Source organism: Vombatus ursinus, unplaced genomic scaffold (genome assembly GCF_900497805.2).
Source record: "Vombatus ursinus unplaced genomic scaffold, bare-nosed wombat genome assembly UNPS02014768.1, whole genome shotgun sequence".
In the NCBI taxonomy this organism is placed as follows: domain Eukaryota; kingdom Metazoa; phylum Chordata; class Mammalia; order Diprotodontia; family Vombatidae; genus Vombatus; species Vombatus ursinus.
Genome location: NW_020954546.1, coordinates 24,295,312 through 24,310,878, shown reverse-complemented (window position 1 = coordinate 24,310,878; position 15,567 = coordinate 24,295,312). Strand labels below are relative to the sequence as shown.

Sequence of the window (15,567 nt, the reverse complement as noted above, 5' to 3'; positions counted from 1 at the left end):
CATTTAGGAAATCACCCAATGATTTGCAGCACTCCCAAGCGCCTCCCTGATGCAAAACCCATCTTTCTAACACCATTATTATTCTGGCAATGCTCTATGATTGTGAGTCAGGGAACATCTTGATCTCACAAGTTATTATTTGGACCCAAAGGACAATAGAAAGACTCATGATAGGCGTAACCGTTACGTAGCTTGGAGGGATAGCTAACACACAAAGATATCAGTAAAGCTTTTAGAAGAAAACTGGGCACAGTATTCCACAGTATTCCAGATGTGGCCTGCCCAGAGCAGAGTATGGTGGGGCTAGAACTTCCCTCATTCGTAGGATTATGGGATCATTGATCTAAGGTCATTTACTCCAGCCCCCCTCATTTTACAGATGAGGAAACTGAGGCCTAAGGAAGTAAAATGGCAGGTAGTCACTTAGGTAATAAGCATCAGAGTGGGGATTTGAACCCAAGCTCCCTGTTTCTAGATCCAGTGTTCTTTCTGCTGTACCAATATCACAGTTCTGTTAATACAACTTAAAGTAAATTCTTGCCCTAACTAGCTTTTGGGCTTATGGGTTACACTGTTGATTTCTATTGGGCTTGCAGTGCTCAAAGCCCACAGGTCTTTTTTATGTGAATTATTGGCTGTTTACATCCCTCCCATCTTATATTTTCGTAGCTGATATTTTAAACCTAAGTGTAGAATTTATATTTATCTCTATAAACATTTCACTTTATTAGAGTTAGCCCATTGCTCTAAGTTGTTGAGATATTTTTGGCTCCTGATTTTCTCTTCCAATGTTTTAGCAATCCCTTTCAACTTTCTGCCATCCAGAAATTTTGACTAGCATGTCTTTGTCCAAATCTTTAATAAAAATATTGAACTTTTTAAAAAAATCAAATTATGTTCAGATCCTATGAACTAAGACCAAGGCTGAGAATAGATGATACCCAGACTCCTCATGAGTTGACACCTTGCCAAGATAGCATCCCAAATTGTCATTTATTCAGTCACCTGCTCAGAGAGGAGATGGGGCTATGTATTAAGGTAGTCTGACTAGACTTGTAGAGATGTGATTGAAAAGTCCCCAGGGCAGTGGTTTCCAACCTGCAGGCTAGGGGATCCTTAGAGTTAGTGTCGGGGGGTCCATAGTGAATCAAGCACAGTTATTTTGGTCTACATACAAACAAGCTATAGGCAGGACAAATTAGAAATAATCAGCAGAGACTAGGCACTAGAATTAAGGGGCTTAATAAAAAAGGCTTCTTGTAGAAGGTGGAGTTTTAACTTGGGCTTAAAGGAAGCCAGGAGGTGGAGAGGAGGAGGTGGGAGTGCATTTCAGGCATTTGGGTCAGAGAAAATGGACCAACAAGGACTTGAACTCAGGCTTATGTTTAATTCATCACTGCAGGATCTACAGCCATTTGGAAAATAGTGGGCTTGCTTTTGTATACATTTCTATTTGCATATTAACTCCATAGCTCCACAAGGGTTTCTACCACAAAGGTTGAAAATCACTATTTCACTGGAAGAAAGGTATCATGTACTTCAAAATATTCATAGCAGCACTTTTTGTAAAGACAAAGAAGCGGAAATCACTAGTAGATGACCACTATGGAATAACTAAATAAATTGAGGTACCTGACACGATATAATGGAATATTACCATTTGGAGAAGTATGGGAAGATGTATAACTGATACAGAGTGAAGTACGCAGAACCAAGAGGAAATGACTCCAGCAATGTAAATGAAAAAACAAAAACAATCCCATGTGAAAGTGATTAATTCTAATGCCAAGTTGGGCCCTGGAGAAGAGCTGAGAAGACTCACTTTTCTCCCTTGTTTGCAGAGGTGGAGGACTCTGGGTTGGGAGCACTACAGACACTGTCAGCCTGAGTTTTGCTGAATTGCTTCTTTTCTTTGTTAAAAGGGATGATGACTTGTGGATAGGAGAGGTGGGAGAGATGTATTCAGAAATAAAAGTGATATAAAAACAAAGCATACCAATAAAACCAAGAAAAATGAAAACCTCTGTCTTAGAGGTATTTATCATCCCCAAACCGTCTGCTCTGCGGCTTTTTTCAGTTAAGTGATTTGTCACATGGCTAGTAAGTGTCTGAGGTGGGATTTGAAATACTTGCACCCATGAGAGTTGACGAGTTTAGGAAGGGGCAAAGTGTAGATAGAGGGGAGAAGAGGGCCCAGGACAGCTCTGAAAGACACCTTTATCTGCTGATTCAGTAACAATCAAGTTCAGTCTCCTTGCTTCTTATGAGCAATGAAGTCCCTTTAGAATATGGCTAGTATTGAGGCTAACCATCCATTATGTCAAGACTTTGAGCTATTTCTGCTCAGAGGATTAAAGATTTAAAGCTGAAGAAACCTTAGAGGCTAAGAAACTGAGGCCCTGGGATCCTAGACCCCACAAACCATCTGGTCCAAGCCCCTCATTTTATAGATGAGGTCAGGGAAGCTTAGCAGGAGATAAAGTGCCCAACAGTGTCACACTCAGGGCACAGACTGACTCAGGAAACCATAAATTCACATTATCCATATTGTATTGCCTTTTTGTTTTGCTAAACATTTCCCAATTATATTTTAATAAGGGGTTCCAAGCAGCATGTTTGACATATCTGAGTTACGGGTAATAATTAGCTCTGGTGACTCTGGTCAGACTCATCCTTAACTTATCCCTAGTGGAATCCAGGCCCAGGGTAGACCAAGCTGTCTTCCCTGTATGCTTTTATCCAGGTGAAATCTCAAATGAACATCAAGGATTTTCCTTGAATGGAAAAAGAAAGAGAAATGAAGATAGTAAAAGGGTAGCCTGCAGCCTGATATGTGTGTGTGGTTTGGTAGGTGTTAATAAATAGAAATATGGTCACCAAGGTGCTACTGCTTCATTTCCCCGAGGTTTAAATAGTGGTGTTACACACACACACACACACACACACACACACAATTCCAGCACTTTAGGTCTCCTGTTTTTTCCCGTTCATTTTTAAAAATGAAAACTGCCACTTGTTCTTCCTGTAACTGAAGCTTGGAGTGGTAGTCAGTTGTCCCACAGATTGGTAGATTCTCCATCGTTACTCTCACTTCTTCCTGGTATTCCTCTGGATTTCCTTCCAACCCCTAGAGTTGGTGGGCTCCTTCTCTGTTATAGGTTCATTGTTTTGAGATGCAAGGGATATAAGAGGCCATCTGGTCCAATCTCTTCATTTAACAGAAGAGGAAACTGAGACTGAGGGAATTTAAGTGACTTACCCCAGGTCATACATCCGAACTCTAGAGCTGGAAGGGACGTCAGACAGTCTATCTACGTAGACCAACCCTCTCATTTTACAATGGAGGAAACTAAGGCCCAGAGATGGTTAGTGACTTGTTCAGAGCCGAGGATTTGAACAGTCAGGTCCTCTGACTGAATCCATCAGATAGAAATCAGATAGAAAATGAGCTTCTTGAGGGCAGGGACTGTTTTATTTTTGTCTTTGTATTATTCCCAGTGCCTGACAGTCAGCCAACATTTACTAAGCACCTACTATGTGCCAGACATCATGCTAAGTTCTGGGAATACAAACAAAGCTTAAAGATTGGTCCTGCCCTCAAGTTGCTCCCTGTCTAAGGAAGGAGACCCCATTCTGACAGCTATGTACAAACAAGATTCCCTTAGGAAGTACTTGTTGATTGATTGGCTGAGAAGGGACTAGGGGGTTGAGTGTCCTTTCTCAGCCTAGCATTCTTTCTATTGGCTATCGTTCTGCCTCTCCCATTGGAGAGATGCCTTCTTCAGGCATCACTCCTTATGCCTGGAACCCTCAACCTTGTTTGCCAACAAGCAACGTGCCGGAGGGTCCAGCCAACACTCAGTTAGCCGCTGGGTGCTTGCTCAGGCACAGGGCGGGTGGGTAGGTGGGGGCTCTGTTAGTTGAAGCTGGGGGGTTGTGGGTGATGAATGCAGGTATTCTTGGTCGCACTTCTACAGCTTGACCACCAGGTGGTACCTGGGAGCTCCTACATACTGCATCAGGGGCCCAGGGATGGAGGACTGCGGCTGGAACTTGCTTTGGAGGTCTGGTCCTTAAAGAGATACTGCCACTCTCTGGCCAACTTAAATAAGAAAGGGAAAAAGGAAGCATCTGAGGGAGAAACCCCACTGGCTTCCTCACTGCCGCTTTTCTGCCCTCGCTGCCCTCTTCTGTGATGCCAGGCCGCCCAGAGCCGAAGCCTCAACCCCCACTGCCATCCCTTCTGTTGAGGCCCATCGGGGCCAGTGCCAGCCTAGGCTGGTGGCGTCACAGCTCGGAGAGCTCTGAGCTGGGATGTCACTCGGCAGGACGCTGGCTGAAGGAAGCCGAGGGCAGGGCCAGCCCCACGGGAAGGGGCCAGGCACGTGCTTGGATCACAACTGAACGCTGCTCACTGCAGATGATTGCCTGCCTTCCCCGCCCAGCTGGCTGCTCATTCACCTGCTCTGCTTAGAGCCAGTAAGAAAGTTGGAGCCATTGAACTTTTTCCTGGTTCTGTGGAGCCCCTTTTTGGCCAGTCGTACCCTCTCTTCTTCCCGAAGCAGGATGGGGACTTTCTGGTAAGTAAACAAGGAGGGGATCATAGGGTAGTGCAGTGCGGTCAGCTCTGACAGAGTTCTAGACATGTTTGCAAATAGCCCATTGTGGTTGTTTAAACTTTGACTGTTCTGAATGAATCTATTAAGGACTTTAAGATCTCATATTTAGAGCTGAAGGGATCTTAGAGGACATCTGGTCCAACATCTTTGCTTTGAAGAGAAGGAAACTGAGGGTGAGAGAGAAGTGACTTGTCCAAGGTCACACAGCTAATAAGAAACAGAGGCATGACTTAGGTCATAGCATCATGGATATAGCTATCTGGTCCAACTCCCTTGTTTTACAAAAGAGGAAACTGAGGTTCGGAGAGGTGAGTGGCAGTGATAGTATTAGAAGGCAAGAGACCATATTAGAGATACAGTTGTTAACCCATAGCCAAGCCAGGCCTTCTAACCCACTTACCATGTCCTCCACAATTCCCTATGGAAAGAGAATGGTGTTCTTCAACCCAGCCTTTTGGGAGGGTAGCATGGGGAAAGGAGAGCCAGTGGTTGGCTGGACTACCAGGTCCTGGGTTAGGAGTGTCTTGTCTGTCCTGGATGACAGTGACTAGGGGCTAACTGCAGTGCCACTTTACATCCTTATTATGCTACAGTGCCTTCTGATGATTCAGGCTGACTCACAACGTTGTTCTGGGAAGTGAATAATTGGGGAATGGTTTGTATTTATCTTTGCTGCCTCAATCTCCGAAGGAATAGCAAAGAGGAAAGGAGGAGGGAGGGAGGGAAGGAGGGAAGGAAAGGGGCAAATGAAGAAAACCAAAGCCCATTCTTTATGCCAGGTTTGGGGTAGAGTTTGGGGGTGGCGATGGGGTGATGTGTAAATGGAGCCAAAAGAGAGGGGAAGGGCGGAGCAGCCCACCTCACCAGACCACTGTGATTGATTCCCCTCCAGCTGCGGGATGGGCCCAGGAGTGGTGGAAATGTCCTCTGCTTCCTCTGGGCCCCCTGATTCGCAATTCCTGCTGAATCATCTGTGCCCTGATGGGACCTGATGTCCTGTCCCGACCCTTCACTCCGTGTGCATTCCCCCATAAAGCTCCTTTCCTATTTGTGGCCGATTTAGCAAAGGGCCAATCCAGAGGCTGTTGCTGTGTCTGCTGGAATCCCAGCAGTACCGCCCAGTGACAGTAGGAAGTTGGGTGGCCTCCCCAGCTCTGAGGCTTCTCTCTCTCTCTGCAGCAGAATTGTGAAGCTGACAGGGAGTTAATTACAGGTCTGTGAAGGGAAGCATGGCTCCTTCTGACTTCACACATCCTAGCCTGAGAGCTGCAGGAGCACCTCAGAAGCAATCTAGCCCCCACCCATTCTACAGAGATTAAGGAACTCATAGCATCACCACCAGAAAGCTGGGAGGGACCTCTGAGGCCGTCTAAGCCAACCCTCTCATTTTACAGAGAAGGAAACTGAGGCCCAGGGAGGTGAAATAATTTATGGAATTATAGGTCCAGAGCTGGAAAAAACAAGCAGGTCAGAATTTAGTTGTCCAGAACTAAGGCAGGAGGCAGTGTTACCCAGTGAAAAGAGCACTAGCTCTGGCATCGGAGGATTTGTGTATTACCTGTATGACCTTGGGCAAGTCACTTAAATTCTTTGGGCCTGACTTTCCTCATCCATAAAGCATTCAATTATTCAACAAATACTTATTAAGCACCTATTATTATATGCCAGGTCCTAGAGATGGTAGTTCAACTGCCTTATTTTACACATGAGGAAACTGAGGACCGGAGAGGTAAAGTGATTTATAGGATCATAGAATTAGAGATGGGAAAGGACCTTAAAGGCCATTTAGAATAAATTTACATTTATTTTTTAATTTATTTACATTTATTTATTTATTTATTTATTTATTTACATTTACAGATGAGAAGACTGAGACCCATAGAGGTGATCCTAATGTCACTTAACCTCTCTGAGACTCAGTCTCCTCCTATGTATAATGAAGGGGAATTGGACTCTACCTTTGTTTCCCTTCTGGTTCCAAATCTATGATGAAGAGAATAGGTTAAAAAAAAAAACTCTACTAGTGACATTCTAGCCACTGGCCACCCCATCCCATCCCACCCCTCCCCTTGACTCTTTGGTAATCACACTGACTTCTGATGGGAGATTCTGCCCTTGACATTTAGAAACCAAACTGTCACACATGAAAGGAACAGTACCTGACATTGTCCTCCAGGGAACAATTCCAGGTGGATAGTTTGGATGCAGAAGGGGAAGTAAGTACTTTACCCTTGAACCCAAATGTACCAGATCAGGCTTTCTAGCCTCTGGGTGAGGCTGATCAAGAGCAGCCAGGCTGGGGGAATGAATGAATACACACATTGCGTCTTAAATCGAAAGTGAAGCTCAGCTTTAGGGAGAGGTGGTGGCTTGGGATAAAGTAAGTGGAGGGTGTCTCCCCAGTAGAGATGGTTGAGTGACCACCAGAGTCCATGGAAAACGAAAGGGTGAACCGGGAGGACAACATCTCTATTAACAGCAGTATTGTTAAGACCAGCAACTTTGAAAGACTTAGAAGCTCTGGTCAACACAATGAGTAACCACAGTTTCAAAGGACTCTGACTCTGTCTGTCTGTCTCTTCCTCCATCTCTCTCTCCCTCTCCCTCCCTTTCTTCCCCCCTTCTCCATGTCTCTCTCCTCGCTTCTTCATAGATATGTATATATGTATGTATGTGTGGAACTCTCAAAGGTCACAAAAAAGCTCTCAAAGGCAGATACCTATATCTATATCTATCTATCTATCTATCTGTCTAGATCTAGATATACAGATATATAGAAGGAGAGCGAGATAGCTAGATATCTGCCCTCTGAGTCTATTACCTCTCTGTCTCGAGGTGGATAGCAGGTTTCATAAATGTGTGTGTGTGTTTTTATATACACATGTATGTATGCCATACATATGGGAGGGAAGAGAAAGCTGATCTGAAAATAAAACAAAATTTAATTAAAAAGAAGAAAGGTTGCAAAGGCAGTTGGCACCCAGCCAGACGGAGGGTATGGGCCACGCTGAGCCCTAGCCATTAGGCCTTGGGTTGCACAGTTTCTTGACCAGTGTTTGCTGAATTGCATTAAATTGACGCAGGGATGTGAGGACAGGGGAGTGCACAGAGCAGAAATCAGGGCAGCCTCTCTGTGAATGCTTCATTGCAGCTCTGACATATTGGAGTTGAGGTTGGATCCAGTTCGTGTTCCTTGGGTCTGTGGGTGAGAGGGCGTCTTTAACGTCTCCTCCTCCGGGGGCAGAAGATCATATCTGACCCAAGCTCTGTGGGTGCCAAGGGGCATGACAGTAGGATCACAGACTTGGAGCTGGAAGGGGGCAAGCCAAAACCCCTCATTTTACAGATGAGAAAACTCGGACTCAGAGAGGGGAGAAGTGACTTGTCTCAGGTCACAGAGATAGTGTTGGGGCAAGATTCAAACCCAGGTCCTCTGACTTCCAATGTAGCCCTTTATATATTCTACCACATTTCCTCTCATATCCTACCACTACTATGAGCAGCACCTCGTTTATTTATTTATTTATTTGGGTTAGGCAGTGGGGTTAAGTGACTTGCCCAGGGTCACACAGGTAGTGTTATGTGTCTGAGGCCGGATTTGAACTCAAGTCCTCCTGAATCCAGGGCCGGCGCGCTATCCACTGCAGCATCTCATTTATTAACCACCATGAAATGAGGGGGCTGGACCACATGGCCCCAGAGATCCCCTTTCAACTCCATGCCTCTATGGAAGGAAGCTGTGTGAATCAGGGTTCTTCCCTCTTCTGGTTTCTGGGACCAAAGGGCCCATAGACAAGATTAGGGCAGATGCTTACTTCAGGGCCTACATCATCCTACCCACTTTGCCAAAGCCCACAGGCTTGGATTGTGAGCTTAAGTTCAGAGCAAGCTGGGGTGAAGGCATCTCCTTGAAGGAAAAAAGGGCCCTAGGGTTGACGAGAGCCTCGAAGGACAGTATCTGTCTGGAAGGGACCGCAGAGGCCACTGAATCTAACCCACTTGGGTTTTTCCTTCTTGTTTTTTTATAAATAAATTATATTGATATCTTGGGTTGGGGAGAGGAACAGCTCAGTGGTATAGTGGATAGACTGCTGGGCTTGGAGTCAGAAAGACCTGAGTTCAAATGCAGCTTCAGACACTTACTAGCTATGTGACCCTGGGCAAGTCACTTAACCCCGTTTGCCTCAGTTTCCTCATTTGTAAAATGAGCTGGAGAAGGAAATGGCAGACTACTCCAGTATCTTTGCCAAGAAAACTCCAAATGGAGTCACAAAGAGTTGGATACAACTGAAAAAAACAAAAAAACCCAACATTGATGTCTTTTCTCTCACCAAAATTTCCCCTCGTATCCCTACCCCTTTCTTTTCCCCTCCTAGAATAATAATGTTTTTAAAGATTAAAAATGAAAAAAGAAATAAAGTCAGCAAAACTTATTAGTATATCACAAAGGTCTGAAAAATATGTGCAATGTAACACACTGGGGGACCTCCCACCTCTGCAAAGGGTTGGGCTGGAGTGGAAATGTTTTCTCATATTTCTTCTTTGGAGCCATGTTTACTCTTTATAATTTTGTAACTTTTTGTAACAATTTTGTAACAATTTTTGATTTTGTGTATGTTTCTTCCATTTTACATTGTTGTAGTCATTATGTATATTGTTTTCTTGACTCTGCTTGTTTTGCTCTACATTATTAGTTCATGTATCTTTTTATAGGTTTCTCCACATTCAGCATATCTGTCATTTCTTATAACATAGTAATATTCCGTTACATTCACATACCACAGTTTGTTTAGCCATTTTCAAGTTGATGAGTATTTGTTTTGTTTCCAATTCTTTGTTATCACAAAAGTAAATATTTTGGCATATATGGGGACTTTTTTTCTTATTAATGACTTCCTTGAGGTATATGTTTAGGAGTGGGATCTCTGAGCATGGATATTTCAAGCACTTTATTTGCATGATTCTAAATTGCTTTTCAGAGGGGTTGTACTGATTCACAGCTCCACCAACAATATACTAGTGTGCCTAGCTTATCACAGCCTCTCCAACACTGACTGTTTTCATCTTTGCCAATTTGCTGGGCATGAGGTAAAATCTTAGGCTGGCTCCTTCATTTTTTTTTTTTCAGATGAGGAGATTGAGACCCAGAGAGGTTTAGTGACCCAAGGTCATACAGGTTTTCAGCAGTGGAGCTGGATTTAAATTCAGATCCTCTCACTCCAGAACCATTCTTCCTACCCTAGGATGCTGCCTCCTCTATTTCACACCTTATAAAAGAAGGAGGAGACAACAGCATAGTAGAGTAGAAAGGATGGGTCTGGAGTCAAAGGACTCCTGGTCAGCTCCTAGCCTCTTAATACTTCTGTGAGCTTTGGCAAGTCATTTAACTTTGGGTCTCCATTTCCTCCTTTGTAAACTTGGGGGGTGAGGGAAGGAGAGAGCAGAATAGATAACTTTTTTTTTGTTTGTCCTTCATTTTTATTAAACTTTATTAATTTATTTTGAATTATCAACAATCACTTCCATAAGCTTTTGAGTTTTAAATTTTTCTCCCCCTCCCTCCCTAAGATGGCGTGCAATCTGTTACAGACTCTACATACACATTCCTGTTAAACATATTTTCACATTAGTGATGTTGTAAGTGATAGAGTAGATAACTTTTAAGGTGCCTTCCAGTTCTTAATCAGCAATCCCAGTTCATATAGGATAAGACGGGCAGAAGGGTCATAGAGAAAAGCTACTCTTGATGCTGAGTGAATAAATGCTTATTCATTCATAGGCCCCCAAAAAGACATCAGTTCAGTTGTCTCCACCAACTGTTCACTGCCCCCTTTCCTGGCTTTTTGTTTCCCTCTGTTCTCCATGGCAGAGTTTTGAAGTAGGAGGTCTATATCAGTGGCAGGGGGGTGGACAGGAAGAGACTGAGAAAATGAATAAATTGTCAGCCCCAAGGAAAGGAACTGCAACATTTTATCTTGAAAACTGCCAGAGAAGGAGCTATACAAGCTAGGTTTGACATAATGCGTGCAAATGTGCATGGCTCCGAGATGGATAAATTTGTGGCCGCTCTCATTGTTCCATGCACTTGGATGTGGCCCTTGGGAGAAACTTCAGGACTTAGAACACATGGGCAAAGGTTGCCTTGTGTTCTCTGAATTCAGCCTCATCCCTAGGGTGGTGACTTTGGAGGAATGGCAAAGCAGGACACTCTTATGAGTGGTGCAGAGGAAACTACTGGATTGGGGGGTGGAAAACCCAGGTTCAAATCCTGCTTCCGCTACTTGCTACTTGTGTGATCTTGTACACCTCAGGGTCCTCCTCTGTAAAGTGAGGGAGATGACTTCCAGAGTCCCTTATAGTTCTAAATCTATACTCCTATGAGGGATGATAGATGATAGATGACAGAGGCTGGGCTCATGGTGGTGTAGAGGAAATTGTCTCAGATTTGGGGCTGGAAGACATGAGTTCAAATCTAGCTCTGCTACTTGCTGTGGGTAACCTTAGAGAATTCACTTTCCCATTTCTGGGCCTTGGTTTCCTCTGGCGGATGAGATGGTTGGCTTAGATAAATTTCCAGACCTTCCTTTCTATTCCAAATCAGTGCTCCTATGTTTGCATTTTTCATGGGGGCCAGGGGGATGGGGATGGAGAAGATGTGTCCATTGACTTCCAGGGGCTTTGCTTTGGGGGCAAGTATGAAGGAGAGAGGTTTCCCTCCCTTCCCCCTCTGTTCCTCCTCCCCCCTTTCCCGTGGGTGTCTCCCTCCTTTCCTCACTCAGTCTCCTCCAGGAGATTGTTTGGTCCCTTTCCCATAGTGGCTCTATTTCTGGAGCTGCTCCTAGGAGATGCACTTCCCCCCTTCCTGCCAACACTCCAGGTGCTGTTGGAGGGATTTTTTTGCTGTCTGCCTTGGTATTTCTCATCTTCTCTGCAAGCCAGGGCTGGGTGGGATGAGGGCAAAGGAGCGGGGCTGGAAAATTAAGCAGCTAAGACCTGGAGACTTAGGAGAGAGGGGAGGAAGGAAAGCTGAGTGGAGCCCAGGGAGGGCTCTCTGAGTCACCCTCTGGTTAAAAAGAACAACAAAAAAGGTTCCTTTTGGCTTTCCCACATCTCCAGCTGCATTTGATCTATGAGCTCACAGCTCCAAAAAGCATGGCCGGGCCCCTTTGGCCACTAGGGAAACTCCAGGACCATTTAGCTTCACATTCCACTGCCTCTTATTCTGGCTGGACAGGGGGCTTTTCAGACCAAGAACAAGGCCTCACTACCATCATTTGAGGGTCCATTTCTTTAAAAAAATTTTTTTAAAAATTGTGATCTTAATAATTATCAACAAACATTTTAAGAGACAAAGAATAGGAAGAATTATATAAAAAACTGTGACTGCCCATCACATAGTTGTGTGTGTGTTTGAAAAGAAATATATACCAGAGGGTATTTCTCTCTCTAAGACAATCAATCTTATTTGATACACGAGATTTAGCCTAGAATGCTGCCCCTCCTTATTGCCAAATTGCTTCCTTTCTTCCCTCTCTTTCCACTCTTAATGAGCAAGCATTAAGTACCTGCTATGTGTCAGGTTCTGCTAGGTACTGGGGATGCCTCCTTCAAAGACCTGTTAGCTCTCTACCGAGTAAATGAACCTGGATTGGGGAGGAGGAGGGGAAGAGAAGAAAGAGAAGAAATGACAAATTGGAGAAATAAGAAAGGCATCTTAAAGGGGCAGCACCATGCCCTTGGGGGGGGCCTCCTTAGATGCTGGGCAGAGATCAACAAACAGCAATAAAACATCTGACATGCAGAATTTGGATCAGATTTGATGTATTAAATGCCTGTTGTGTGCCAGGGACTGTCCTAGCCAGTAGGGATAAAAAAAATGAAAATGCCTTGAGGAGCTTAAGATCTAAAGGTGGGGACAACATATATAAAAGCCTGAGGCAGTTAGATGGCTCAGTGGATAGAGTGCTAGGCCTGGAGTCAGGAAGACCTGAGTTCAAATTCTTCCTCAGACACTTACTAGCTGTGTGAACCTGGGCAAGTCACTTAATTTGTTTGCATTAATCCTCTGGAGAAGGCGATGGCACACCACTCCAGTATCTTTGCCAAGGAAAACCCCACAGACAGTACTGGTGTGCTATGGGTTTTTCACAGAGTCAGAGATAACAACAGGAGCCACTGGCAAAAAGGAAGTGATTCCTGCCTTCTAGGGGGTTACACTCAACTAAAGATGGAGAGGTGGAATCTAGGAGGAGCCTGATTGAGTGGAAAGAACATTGGAAGGGAGAAAGGGGAAGGGAATTAGCATTTTTCAGTGCCTATTATGTGCCAGGCACCTTACCGTTATCTCACTTAATCTTCACAATGCCCTGGGAAATAGATGACTATTATTAACCCCATTTTACAGTTCAGAAAACCAAGGCAGACAGAGGTGAAGTAACTTACCCAGGGTCACAGAGCTAGTAAGCATCTGGGGGTGGATTTGAATGCACCCTAGCTACCTGGATTCTAGTCCAGGTTGTATCTCACTGAGTAACTTCATCTCTGGGGGGCCCAAGTTTCCTTCTCTGTAAAATGGGCTAAATGACATCTGCCTTACTGCCTTACAGGGTTGTTGAGAGGGTCAAAGAAGATAACTTCGCAAATCTTAAAGTACTTTGTAAATATTAGCCACTATTATTACTGTCTTATCCCTGTGTCCCAGAGTGCTTAGCATGGTACCTGGCATACAGTAGGTGCATAATAAATGCTTGCTGATTGGATGATTGGGGTATAAGGAGAAGCTATGGCATGGTAAGCTTTTTTTTTTTTTGGTGAAGATTCAAACTTAACCTGTGATTTCTTTGGGTTAGGGAAGAAATTCCCTCCACCACTCCAGACTGGCAATTTCTCTGCAGCATTTTACTGTCTTAAAGAGCTGGGGGGGGCGGGGCGGGGAATATTGAGAGTTTAAAGGACTTACCCAGGGTCACACTGAGGCAGGACTTGAACTCAGGTCTTCCTGGCGTGGAGGTCAGTTCTCTCTCCCGTCTCTGTGAGGGTTAAGAATTACCCAAGGGTTACTCAGGTTCAGGAGGGTCTTTTAGAACTGTTTCTATATCCTCCAAATTGGCAGCTGACGCCTCCGTCCTCCGCCCCCAGAAAGGGTAGGGTTGGAACTGCTGCAGACTTACCCTTCTGGGGTAGTGCCCTGTGTAACCACCCCGACTCCTTAGTACTTGGGAAGGAAACTGGACTTCCCCCATTGTCTCGATGTGTTGGGCTGATGCAGACAGAGCCCTCCTCCTGTTCCTTCCTCCTCCCAGATCTGAGAACGAACCTATATAGAGGCGGGGAACGGCCCGTCAGGTGATACTGATTCCGCTGGAGGCTACGCTTGGACATCCTAGGATGGCAGGTATCTATCTGGCTGGAATGCAGAGAGCTCATGGTCACTACCCGAGCCTTGTGCAAGTCCTTTAAGCTCCCCTGGCCTCAGTTTCCTCCTCTGTAAAATGACGGGGTTGGGCTAGACGGCCTCTGAGGTTTCTCCAGCTCCAGACCTAGAAATCAGCTCGTTTTCTTGAACCTCAGTTTCCCCTTCTGTAAAATGAGGGGGTTGGTTGGGACGGCCTCCGCGGTCCCTTCCGGCTCCAGATCTGGGATCCTGTGACATTCCACGCGCTCTCGCACAGACGATCTCACCCGCCCCATATTTCACTCCACTCACCACCTCCACTGCAGGGTTTCCGAATTAAGACTTTTTTTTTTTTTTTTTTTGGTGCACCCGGTTAGTTGGGGGAGATTGAGGCCCCGCTGTGGCTGCAGCTCCGGGGCTCTCTCTCTGTAGGGGGAAGCCAGCCTGCCCCTATGCCTCTCCTTGCCCCCCAGCTCGGCAGTTAGCAGACTGCTGGAGGCGTCCCCCAGGCCCTCCAGCTGCGGAGGATCGCCCCCCGGCCCTGCTCCTCCTCCTCCTCCCCCTGCCCTCCCCCCCCCTCCCCGGGTTGGGGGCGGGGCGAGCCTCGCTGCGGTTGGCCGCTGGCCGCCGTCCCCCCCACAGAACGCGGCGCAGCCCCCGGGAAGTTGCCCGTCCCCAGGCCAGCAGCAGTGCGCGGCGCGGCGCGGCGCGGCGCGTCTATTCACGGAAGCCGCCGCTGGAGCTCGGGGCGGCAGCGGGCGCGCTCGGGGCTAGCGCGGGGCCCACGGGGCCGCCCAGCTTGCCTCCGCCGCGCTCCTCCCTGCTACCTGTTTGCCGGCCTCTCCCCCGCCCCTGGCGGCAACTTCAGCTTCCTCGGCGGCTGTCCCTCCCTCCTCCCCCAGCTCTGCCTCCCTCCTCCCTCCTTTGTTGTGCAATGAGGGTCGGGTTTCCGATCTGACGGAGCCCAGCGAGCGCTGCGGGGCATGGAGCCGCTCAGCCACCGGGGCCTGCCGCGCCTCTCCTGGATCGACACCCTCTACAGCAGTACGTGCTTGCGCCGGGTGGGAAGCGGGGAGGGAGGTCAAGGCCACGACCACGGCCCCCCGCGGGGAGCGCGCTCCGGGCGGGAAGGCTGCAGCCCAAGAGGAGGCTGGGGTGGGGGAGAAACTAGGGGCCGGGAGCGGCCGAGGCAAGGACTTAGGTGAGACGGGGCTCGGACTGGTGGGAGAGCGGGTGCTCCGCCGCCCCCTCTTCCCTACCTGTTGTGTAATCCAACCCAGGGAAGGACGAAAGATTGGGGGGAGGCTCTGATTGGGGCACCTCCTGGCCTCAGTAGCTGCACCTGGCGGCATCTGCTCCTTGTGCTACCAGCTGCTGCTGCCGCTGCCCCTTTTCCCCTTCCTCTCCTCTCCCCTGCTTGTGTTCCTCCATCTCCTTCATCCTGAGGGTTGAAGTTGTGTATGTGTGTGTGTGTGTGTTTGTGTTTGTGAAAGGGAGTTATAGACGTGAGAGGCTGGGCTGTTGTGCTATCTTGGAGAGCAACTGGGGTTACAG

At 46.7% G+C, this 15,567-nt stretch overlaps 1 protein-coding gene across 3 annotated transcripts in view; it reads left to right on the top strand.

The window, feature by feature from the left end:
• Window positions 1-15,567, top strand: part of ABR (ABR, RhoGEF and GTPase activating protein) — a 297,476-nt gene that overhangs the window by 53,313 nt on the left and 228,596 nt on the right. The window contains exon 1 of one of the 3 annotated variants that reach the window (XM_027861659.1): window positions 4,460-4,580. The exons of 1 other annotated variant lie outside the window; for it this stretch is intronic. Coding sequence is in view for 1 of the 2 variants with exons in the window: in XM_027861658.1 (XP_027717459.1) it covers window positions 14,997-15,057 (61 nt within the window). In the remaining variant the exon portion in view is untranslated. Of the gene's footprint in view, window positions 1-4,459; window positions 4,581-14,974; window positions 15,058-15,567 lie in introns of those variants that run through there. One more of the 3 variants, XM_027861658.1, reaches the window with a different exon arrangement.